Here is an 11,874-nt window from a genome sequence, read left to right on the forward strand (position 1 = left end):
TAGCCAGTATCTGATAGTAATGAATTGTTTAGTTTCCAGAATCCAGGCCCTCTACTGCCCGGCAATTTAAGTTTAATAGAAATAGCCATGTGATCCGTTGTCTGGATTATTGCTGGTCTAATATCGGTGGAGTATACTAAAGGGACAATATTCGAATCTATAAGCCAAAAGTCGATACGACTCATTTCGGTTTTGTTTTTTCTTCTCCATGTGAAATGCAGCTTTGAAGGATTTATAACTCGCCATATGTCTGTTAATTGATTATTTTTAATTAGATTTTTTAAATGCGTGTTAAGTGTTATTTTACTTTTTGATATATATTTCCTGTCTATTTGGTCATTTATTTCGTTAAAGTCTCCACCTATCACCTTTACTCCTTGTGCTTTTTGTATTAATAATTCAGATAATGTATCAAAAAAAGACATTTCGCGATTTCATTTCGTTAGGTGCGTATATGTTTAATAATGTTTATATATTAGTTTTAATATCGATGCTCATTAAAACATATCTGCCATTCGTATCACTATTAATGTCAAGGATTTCGAATTGTGATTGTTTTTTAATTAAAATTGAGACTCCTTTACTGTTTCGTTCACCGTATGAGTGATACATGTCCCAGTCTGAAAAAATCATCAATTAAAGAATAGTGTAGATCAGATGAAAAATGTGTCTCTTGTAAAAATGCAATGTCCGTGTTTTGACAAAGTAGGTATTGGTTTACTCTAGCACGTTTTGAGCGGTCTCTTAAGCCTTGGGCATTAAGAGAAACAATATGTAATACCGGTGGTTCACTCATAAGAAAAAAAGTGTTTTTCTAGCTGCCGTTTCACCCGTAATGAAACAAAATTGCATTGAGGATTACTGAGTAAAAGTTGGTATAAATTTTTTAAACTGCACTTACAACGATGCTAAATGAGGCAATGCTAATTGTGACGTAAAAGTATGTTTAAAAGCGTATAAATATGTTCAATGTGTCTTTCGATCATGTATCCTATTATAAATATTGCTTTCCAGAACAGTTTAGACACAGGTGCTAAAATGGATTTGAACATTCTAATCAGCAAACTAAAACGACTGAATTTTACAACCAAGCAAAGATGCAAATTCAATGCGTCACCGCTGCATCTGTTGTTTTCTGCTTTCGCAAAATATTGATCGCTTGTTTTGTTCTAAATATAAATTTAATACACATTTTGACTTGTCACTATATTAATCCGTTGTCTGTGATTCGAAACGTTTCGTATTTATCACGTTGCCTTCTTCTGATTTAAACCAGCGTGGTGTACACTTTTTTATCCAGCAAACACCATTTTAGAAACATAACACTTTTAATATAGCTTCACACATTCTGTGCCGGTTTTAAAATGTACGGAAGGTTGATGATGATGTTTAAAAAAAAAATATTTTAATACGGTTAAGTGCCATAAATATTTATCTGCATCGAAATAATCGAGGTGTACGTTTAACATGTTCACACAATAATTATAACAGCAATACAACACATTGCTATTTTTTATTGTGCCTAATCGATTTATGTGTTAAGCTGTCTTTATACATGTGTTTTTTTTCTACATGGTTCATTTGTAATACGTCATTTGTAAGCTTCACTTTTCAAGCAAGCGTGTGGTTTTGTATTAAAATGTGGATACACAAATTTCCGGTAAGGTTTTGACATATCTGTATTTGTTTGCATTTCCAGATGGGCTCTTAAGCTCCCAAATGTTAACAACCATTTCTATTATGCTCGATGACACGTTTTGAATCATGTCTTATCATTTCGGTATTATATACCCTTTAATATGTTGCCTTAAATTGATACATGTTCTCACACAAGTTACAATTTTTTCGTTTATCAAGTTAATTTATTTCCGAAAAAAGTGTTTCCCAAAGATTGTGACAGAAATTGTTTGTTTATGTTCATTAAAAATCGTTTCAAAATAGTTTACACAATAATCGATCAACAAAGACTGCATGTTAAAAATATGATATATAAACATAATAATGAACAAATAACGTACTAAATTCCAGTTGAATTTATTTTTTGCATAACATGGGAATCTAAAATAATTATGTAACTTACAATAATATAGTTAACACGCACGTACAAAAAAAACACAATGGGATAACTTCACAAATGTTTGATAAAACCACAATTACTGTTTAATTTGCAACATCAAACTGAACGAATCATTCTAACTATGATTAAAATATTAACATTTAAGAGCCGATTTTAGAAAAATAAAATTAACGAAACTCTATTAACAACTTTTAATGAACATTTTTGGGTTGATAAACAACTATTATTACAAAATTGAAGCAATGTAATATTCGGTTAAGGAAACAGTCAAACGTTCGAAGTTTAAAACATCAACCTTTATGGGAATAACAAATAACCATGATTACGATTGAACTAGATACAATTAGTAGCTTTAAAAATATCAAAGTATTTCAAAGGTTTAAATTTACACAATGCGTAAACAATTGATATGTATAGTTTTTAATTGAGACATTAAATGGTTCACAATAAAATTATTAATGCGAAGACTTACACTAATAGTTTTTTCACTGTACTTCTCTATTGATTTAATTTTCATGCAAAACCAGGGAAATCATACATATTTCGTTTCCCGATAGCATACATTAAAATGTATGCTTTTTAAATGAAACAGGCTGAATTGCGATGATCAAATACACTGCCCTTATTGTTATACATAATCTCTCTTGAAAATCTTAAATTACTTAAGGTTTAAAAAGGACTTAGTATAACATTTAAAGAATAAGTATAGCATTTAGCAGCCGTAAACGTTGATGTTCCTTCAAAACATAATTTTTTTTTCATTTTCATACATGTGAAATATTTTGCGTTAAAAGGATGTCAACAGTTATGTTCAATTTAAATAAACAATTAACATAGATTATTATTTTTTATTTAACCTTGGCGAATATACCAAAAATACAAATTAATAAACTAGGTAATTAATTAATAAATATATTAAACACAATTTTGAGTACACATGTTTGGTAGTAAATTCCAAATATTTCCAGGACTATTATATATATACCTCAAACAAGTCAATCAGGCTTAACAAATGATATAAGACGGATATCAGGAAATCAGAAACGCACACTTATGTAAATGCATTGACGAGATACGTTTTTATTAGTTTGCTTGTGATTTAAATGTACAGTAATGAGATCACGGTATATTTATCGTATTGATGAATGTTTCTATGAAGATAACACTGCAGGATATAACCTTCGCTTCATATAATGTGCAAAATCTAAAGCAGTTTGTGACATAACACCAATCACTGACGTTTTTTGATATAGGAAAAAAAAGAAGTGAAACCAAAACAGTACGGAACAATACGAAACACCATACACACATAGTAGAATAAAGTTGGGGTCACCGCCTTAGAACGGTCAATGCAAAGCACTGGGCGTTAAAAACTGGTTTTAGAGCGCTTAACCTCACACTCGGCCCAGCAAACCGACTTTTGGCATGCTTCCGTCAACTAACGTCAGAACCTTATTGTATTAACTTAAATTTTGCCAAACTGTTCTGCAGTTATTGGTTAAATTATACTTCGTTCATCCGAAGATATATAACTTAAATGAGAGCAAGACGCAGAGCTTCGACTGTTGCGAAAGGAGATAAAAGTTTCGATAAATTATTTTATTTTGTTATCTCAAGCTTCATATTTACCATGATACCATTACTCGTTCCGCTTGATAGACACATTGTTCTATACAGTATTTAAGACCATTCTAAATTGTAGCTTATGTTTTCTGGATTGTATTTTTGCCTCTCATATTTTTGTAATATTTTAAATTTCAACGAGGGGATGTTTAGAAAATTTGTTCATTTTGTATGAAACGTGTGAAATTAAAAAACACTCTTTAAATGCTAGTTCTGATTGTTTGGTTTGTGAATAAAAGCACATTATATCCATCGTTAAAAGAAAAAAAGCTTCAATAATCGAGGGAATGTTAAAATAAGTTTGATATTTTTTTAATTCGCCTATCAAACCAGTTTGCAAGGGCTGTAAATGCTCGGTCAAATGACCTATTATCTCTCTTGAGTTCATCCTTAAATATGTCGTATTTCCGGCCAGGAACTTCAAGTAGTCCATGATCATTCGGTTCAACGTCACTTGCATATACGACTTCTTCGCATTCACTGTCAGGGTTCAAGGAACCGTGTAGGTTCGTATCCAGAATGTGATCAAAAACTCCTGCAAATCTTCGTTTATGTGTAAATCTACTGTCAAATTCAGACCCTTTTCGAAGAAGCGAGGTATCATCTTCTGACGATGTAGCAACTGACTTTCTACGGTAAATAATTGGCTGTGTTTTATCGTCGACTTGTCTCAAATCTCTGGTACTTTTGCAAGGCATAGTGTTGATGCGTTCTCGACTTAACTGTCTAAGGTCTGATGCGTTTGATTCAAATCTTTGGCAAAGTTGACGTACTTGCTGTTTGCTTTCATCTATACTTGCCTCGTTCACATTCTCAGCTGTATCAGCTGACGCAGCTAACTTAATATTTTCTTCCACTGTTTTTGGTCTTTCAATCGATTCCCTTAGCTGCATTTTAATCTGGCTGATCTTCACATTTTTAAGAACATCGTCTGCATATTTGATGGCGTCTTCAAACATGGCGTTCGTGAAATATTCTTGTCCTAAGCGAACGGTGTTTGCATCGATTGAACGAATAATATCATCGACCATGAATTGAATCTTTTCGTGCTCCATGTCATTATCGACGCACACAACCCTACTCTCACATCTTTCTATTAATTCTAAAAGAACCTGTACGTTACCCGTTGGGTTTGCCCTAGCATTGCCTATATATTCATTCATTTTTTCTACTGATTTTATGTGCGTGAACATTATGAAAGCAAATTTGCTAACACCTGTTCCGAAAAACTCAAAGAAAAGATTTACTGTCTTTACCAGTTCATCTGTGAACCTATCTGGATACAAGACGAAAACAATTGCGTTAAATCCAGGAAGCGTCTGGTAGACAGCTTGTGTTAGACTGTTCCTTACAAACGCTTTTCCTTTGGATGTATCAGCAAATCCAGGACTATCTACAATTTCGATCCGACGCCCATTCCGGACAGTGACCTACAATACATATCAACCACTTAAACGATACTTTTTAAATTAGAATTAACAACGGTAGAAATATATAAGTATGCTTTTCGTCTTTCGCTTTGAACCTTTAATGATCAGCACTGACAAATCCAATGCAAATACTACGTTTTTTTTTATTTATTCTTATTTATAAATCATAAATTTCTTTTTTAATTCCCATACCTAACTATGGATTATATTTGTCTCGTTCTGCAGGTAATTGTATTAAAAACACTTGTTTTACCCTCCCAGAATTATCGTAGGGTATACTGAAATTGATGTTGAACGTCCGTCCGTCTGTCTGTCTGTCCATCTATCTGTTTGTTAGATTTCCCAAACAAATACACACACATGTTCGACCGCGTTTACCTACATTTTTCAACGTACAACATTCTAAATGGCAGAAATTATTCCCTATGATGTGAGGTAACGCTTTGCGTAAAGTCTATGAACACGGCCCGTTTTCACACATAACAATTATGTCCGTTTATTAGTCGGTGTTCCCGGGCTCAAATGGCATAAACATTAACCTGCAATTGAGTATCACTATGCGATCGTTTGCACTTAGCAATTTGGTAAGGTTAACGTACAAGATCACCAAATGTCATTTTCTTCAGCAGCTATTCAATTAAAACTCCACACATGTTTACAAAGTCATTGTGTAAGGTCACTAACCAAGTTGCATAGTTCCGACCTACAATTTAGCAGAAGAATAGTTCACCGTTTTGTACTTTTTGTTAAGGTTAAGAAAGATCCAGAAACATATATAAAGGCACTTATTTCAAGCACATATAGGTGGCTAGTTTGCAGTCCTGAACAGCTTAGACGTTGACATCTTCACCATCAACTGCATCAAATAATTCTGCTGTCATTTGCCAAAGAAGTCATAGGGTGAGGCAGGAGTGAAACCACGAATTGGGTGACGACCGAGATCATAGTGTTTTGCGACCAATGACAAGAGATGCGGCATGAGAAGTTCACCAACCAGGACTTTAGGGCATAGTTACAGAAAACAAACAAGGAGGTGAGGAAGTAGATTAGAGAGGCAAATTACGTTGGGTTGGGTGTATCAACATTGACAAAGAGATGACAAAAGATATAAGCAAGAAGACCTTTTATCAAACGTGAAACAACCATGAAGATCAGTCAGTCCAAGGCCAATGTTATAGCAATTGTTGGAACCTATAGACCGAAAAATCCGCAATCCTGAACAGGTGGACCGAATAATTCCCGCTTCGACCAGATCCCAGTCTTCTTCAGAAAGATCCCAGATTAGAAGCGGATGGTGAAATTCTGTCCTTACTAAAGTCAAGGGGCCGAGGAGGCAGTCTTAAGCCAGGAAAATATAAGGGATCGGAAACTATCCCTTCTTGGCTTATTACGCAAGGTGGAGAGGAAACGCCCAAAGCAAATACGGTAATTTATCAGAAGATCTGTGAGAAGAAGTGGCTCAAGGAGCGGACATAGTCTCTAGTAATCCCTGAACCTCAAGCTGTTCCAGAGCTACCGCAAAAGCAGCTTCATCAGCCATCCAAGCAAATTCATGCCCCGCATCATCATCAGCCGATTGAAAAGTAAGACAAAGAAACTGTTGGTGGCGGAGCAGACTGGATTCAGAGCTTGGCTGAGCACAGTGGAACATATCTTCGACTGTCAATATTGGGCACGTCACCAGGCATTACTAACTGTGCAAGAGCGTGCTTCAGAGGACGTGCTAGGGAGGGAGGTCGCCGTCAGGGCCGTCAGAATAATGCTTGGATAATATGAAAGAGTGGTCGTTCCCCCCACTTGGATTAGCTACTCACAGCAGCCCTCACCACATCTGACTAGCGGAGGATCTGTGTGTCGTCGTCCCTCATCTCCCTCCCAACAGCAAGACCGGTAAATGGAATGATGATGTTGATGATACGTTTAACGTGCATTTTTCTATGCAACGTTTTCTACAATATTTATTTCATTGAATCTTTACTCATGTATTTGTTGTTTATAAACATTTGCTGACCACACCTATAACTGTAACCATATTTTTTGTCATGATTATACTTATAAAGGACCGTCTTAGGTTTTGGTGCAAGTAAAATATCAGGTCGAAGTTTGCATGCAACAAGTTCATAGCTATGCAACTGTTATATATATTCAATGAAACTTGAAATAAAAAAGCAATAATGCTATTTAGCAGAATTGAGTCCCTTTATTGTATTTTTTTGTAAAAAATTTCATGCAACAACTCCTATCTGTAGCTGACGTGCAGACCTAGCGTGATGTTGCAATTTGGCCAAGTTGAATAAATGAAAGTCAAGTTGATATATATGGTAAGGATGGAAAACTTGCGCTGAAAGTGTGTGTGTCTGATGGTTACAAACTTACCCATTATGGCCAAGGTTACTGTTTCAAAAAATTCAAAAGTATTTCAGCTTGATTACTTAAGTTCGGATGGGGTATTTTACTTAGACTTTGTTTTCAGGTAACCTTTAAGCACGCATTTGCTTTCTAACTTCACACAAATCAACTAAATTTATAAGTGAAAAGTTTAAAATCTAGTTTGTTGGTTGATTCGTCTTTTAAATTACATTTTTTTCACTTTTAAGATCACAAAATTTACATAACTTTTATCGATATTCAACAACATCAAATTGGTAAATGTGGTCATTACATCCACTGACTGAAAGAACATATATTATCAAAGAGGAAGAAGTTTCTTTTTAAAGCTCATGTGTAACTTAGAAATTGATAAAAAGACCGACATGCGTAGTCCGGGATAATTCTTTGTCACTTGTGTGAAATACTCTCATTATTACTGATCTCATCGCTATATTTAACACCTAATCATGTCAGAGTGCATGTAATATCACTTATTTGAAATCAGTTATATTATGGATAGCGCATTATGTTTATAGTAACCTGATCGTTATAACCATATTGTAATTTGTTTTGAACAAACCAAATATATGTTTTATATTTTACCGCTCGTTCGATCGAACTTGTGACAGATCCTGGCGATAACATGGATACGAAAGCCTTCCTTCCAAGAAGGCTGTTTCCGGTAGCGCTTTTTCCATGTCCGGTCTGTCCCACCAAGAGTATGGTAATATCTGCGTTATAAAATAATTCCGCATCAACCATACTAATCAAGTACTCGTATCTTGACTTTCATATTAACTAATGATTTTATTTTTGCTTAATATTTCCAGCTAAATCCGATAACTTCTAAACTCAACCTAGGGCTAAGTAAAAGCTTCTCGGTAAGCTACTTTTTCATGGCTGGCTTACGTGATTTTATTCAGTTTTATCTATTTTGGAGGATGAATTTCCTGACATGGCTTTATTAAACAGTATTTGGAATCGTCAAAATCATACAACCTTCATAAAAATGGACTTACGAACAGCGTTTATGTTAGTGATTTTAATAATAAAATGCGAAATATGAAACATCAAACGTTTCTTTTAAAATGGGCATGTCATGTAAGGTTAAAACAGTCTATTCCAAGATCAAGTTGTTCTTACCGTTTGTTTGACGTGCAGCCCATTCATCGCCCGCCTAAAACAAAGATGTGTTTGTCATGTACTTATAAATTATTCATACTAAAATACAAAAATACGTTTTTTCGTTTGTGTGTGTATGTGTGTGACATTATCGACGATCAATAGCACTTTAGTTATTTATCATACCACCGCATTGATATCTGCCTGATATAACGTTTCCTGATATATTTTTTTATATGATGGTCAACAGGAAGTTCTTATATCAGTCAATGTTTTGAGTTACGTGGGATTTGCAATAAAGTCAACAATTTCACTTAACAAGAATCAGGCAAGCCTCGCCGTTATATTATTCTAAGCCTCGCCTGATATATTACAAAACGATGGGACAGTAACCTGTTTTTCTCTATATCACGGGTCAGTTGGACAATTCGGATATTCTTGGTTATCTTATTTATCAGTACCATTTACACATTTTTTTCTTTATTTGTGGGTATACAGTTACTGTTATATAATTGCGTGTAGAACTCGATCGTTCAATATGCAAGAAGACTATAAATTACAAGTACATTGTATATGCACACAATTTACCATTGCAAACTATCACGCATTCGATGTGTTATAGGCGTTTGTATAACACATATAAATCAGTACTGTTTAACATTTCAACTGGACAATTTAGGTGATTTAAACAGTATCATTTTGGTTGCATTGTTATTTCGTGTTATTATATAAGCATATATGCCGTGTTGATTATTGTTTATTTTACTCAAGGCAATTCTACCTAAGTTAATGAGAATTATGAACGGAATGTAGCACATTGTTGTACATTTCACTGATAGCATTGTATAAGTGTTTGCTATTTACGCATAAATAAGACGACGTACTAATTTCAAGATTAAAAGCCGTTGGTATTTATTGAACATGTAAATCACAGTTATATCGCAACGTGTTATCTTTCAAGTTATGTCCATGGTCGTGTAAAATATAGCATAGTCGCATAATATCTATCTTATATTAAAGGGACTTGTTCAAGGAAAGCAATTTTGAGACATAATAGTGTATTAATAAAACTGCAATATTTAAAATAGTTTTTAATACTTATAAGGACACGCATAACACAAAAAATGTGCCTGTTCTCGAGCTCGAACCCGGGACCTCTAGAACTAAAAGCTCAAGCGTTATTTTTTCACACAAAGTTTTTTCTCATTAAGTGTAAAACAAATGTCGTTGATCCACATGTTTGCTTAATTGATGAAAATCGTTGCAAACACTTAAACTATTTTGTCGATAATGATACTCAATAAACCAATACATTTTTAACATTTTTTTCTGAATAAGACGTGTTATTTTGTTAGTTTGAATATGCTGTATAGATTTTTTTAAAATATACGATTTAAAAAAAAAAATATTTTTACCAAACTTTGAACAAGTCCCTTAAAGTAACGGAAAACATGTCTAAAACCGTTTGATAATTGATGTTTGTATCACTCGCAATTTATCAGTAGATAAACATTCGTTGCTACACCTTTCGGTTGTTTGTTCAATAGTTTGCTGTTAATCAGCTGCATATTATGTTACCATTGGCTTTTGCTGTTGAATGACAAGTCCATACGTGATGTCTGTTTCCACTGACCCGACCGACACTTTCTGCCAGCGAAACATTGTGTTTTGCTATTATACATGGTAAAGTTGTGAACATTTCGCAACAATTGATTATTCTTGCAATATTGACTCTTATTTATTAAGGATGATATCTTACACATTTATATGAAATAATTTTTGTATTGAAAATCCGTTGTAAAGTTGGCAATACCGTCTGAAAAGTTAAACAAAATAATCACGACAAAGGAAAATGGACAGATAAACCTACCATATTCTTGTGAGATATTACTGGAAGCGAATAACCCATTTTCGCATATTTTTCAAGCACATCCTTGATTTATAAGAATTATAGGTATACTAACAATAAACGCCAAAGTAATATCCTACATGAACATATTTTCCGAAGTACAGATGAAATATTCCCGATTTATATTATTGCATACTGGTACGCATTCACAAACATATATTTCACATGTTTTAACCATTACTATTAGATGTAGTACGTGGAAATATAGAACAATCTTACATTTTGTCTCCATTCATAGGCGTTGATGTGACGAAACAAACGTAAACGTTTAAATATTATATTTTATAGCTTAGTGTACACAGTCAGTTTTTAATGGTATAAATACGCGACGAACTACTTATATATCGTTCAATGATACATGTAATAATGTGTAATATAATTGATATAACTGTTACAGGAACATTATGTTCGCATACCGAGTTGCAAAATTTACTAGTTGATGTATAAACATATGTTAAAATATGTATGTATATATGTAAAATAACACAATATTACATTTGATATGAACACATGCTCAAAAAATAAACAGGCATACAGTATACGATGAAATGTTGTCATTCATGTTTGCCTTATCTGAATGAATACACATATGTAAATGCAAAATTTAAAAATCCTAAATACCTCTTGTCCCTCCGCAGCCATTACACACGTAATTCAGCGATAGTAGTTGAGAAATGTGTTTAATATAAGCCGTTGTATATTCAAATATGATTTTATTATCAGACGGTTACCCGGTGTTATACCCTGTATTATACATACAAACGTGGTCCTTTATTCATGGCAGGTGATGAATTGCCAAAACAGAACGGCACAAAACGAAACAAAATACAAAAAGAGTACAATAAAGCCGCTATCACCGCTTTGGAACGGTCAATGTTAACTACTGGGGTTTAAACAGGTTAATGAGCGCTCAAACTCATACGTGAATCAGGAATAGGCCCGTACCCAGGCCATGGGCCCAGGGGCCCGGGCCCTCCAGCTGGCTGTCGAACTATGATTTTTTAATAATCGGCCCACTGCAATTTCTTCTCTCGTGCATGGGCCAACAGTACATATTTCCCTCAAAACAAAAGAGCACCTATGTTTTATTGTCCCTGATAAACAAGGCGATTAGCACTCGCCAATCGAGATAAGGTCATAGGCAATGTTTTCTTATCGCCTTGTACACACATCCCCGATCAATCCCCCATTGTGATCATGAATGCTTCATCTATCGATGTTTGATGTAACATGTATTTTGATTAGTGCAGCGAATGGAAGCAACTGCTACAGGAGGTCGTAGACTATGGTCTGATAACTGCTGACGCAGGTTTTTTTCCCTTCTTTGGGAAGGCCCTTTCTCC

At 34.3% G+C, this 11,874-nt stretch overlaps 1 protein-coding gene across 3 annotated transcripts; it reads right to left on the minus strand.

The window, feature by feature from the left end:
- Positions 1-1,530: 1,530 nt before the first annotated feature.
- On the minus strand, positions 1,531-11,384 carry LOC127846612 (GTPase IMAP family member 9-like). Of its 3 annotated transcripts, none has more exons than XM_052378040.1 (4): positions 11,153-11,384; positions 8,644-8,677; positions 8,104-8,231; positions 1,531-5,130 (listed from the first exon to the last, which is right to left on the minus strand). In XM_052378040.1, exons 1-4 carry the CDS (start codon positions 11,171-11,173, stop codon positions 3,991-3,993), a joined length of 1,323 nt encoding a protein of 440 aa, XP_052234000.1. In that variant the 5' UTR covers positions 11,174-11,384; the 3' UTR covers positions 1,531-3,990. The 3 variants fall into 3 exon arrangements, with proteins under 3 accessions (XP_052234000.1, XP_052233999.1, XP_052233998.1); XM_052378039.1 differs by lacking the exon at positions 11,153-11,384 and adding an exon at positions 10,493-10,889; XM_052378038.1 differs by lacking the exon at positions 11,153-11,384 and adding an exon at positions 10,201-10,287.
- Between the last annotated feature and the right edge of the window lie 490 nt (positions 11,385-11,874).

The sequence above is a fragment of the Dreissena polymorpha genome, chromosome 9, assembly GCF_020536995.1.
Source record: "Dreissena polymorpha isolate Duluth1 chromosome 9, UMN_Dpol_1.0, whole genome shotgun sequence".
NCBI classification, from domain to species: Eukaryota; Metazoa; Mollusca; class Bivalvia; order Myida; family Dreissenidae; genus Dreissena; species Dreissena polymorpha.

Coding starts and splice junctions, on each gene's coding strand:
- LOC127846612 (XM_052378038.1), bottom strand. CDS start 10,284: ATGTTTCGCTGGCAGAAAGTGTCGGTCGGGTCAGTGGAAACAGACATC. Junction 8,678..10,200: donor TTCAACAGCAAAAGCCAATG/GTAACATAATAT, acceptor TCTTTGTTTTAG/GCGGGCGATGAATGGGCTGC. Junction 8,232..8,643: donor GGCTGCACGTCAAACAAACG/GTAAGAACAACT, acceptor TTTATAACGCAG/ATATTACCATACTCTTGGTG.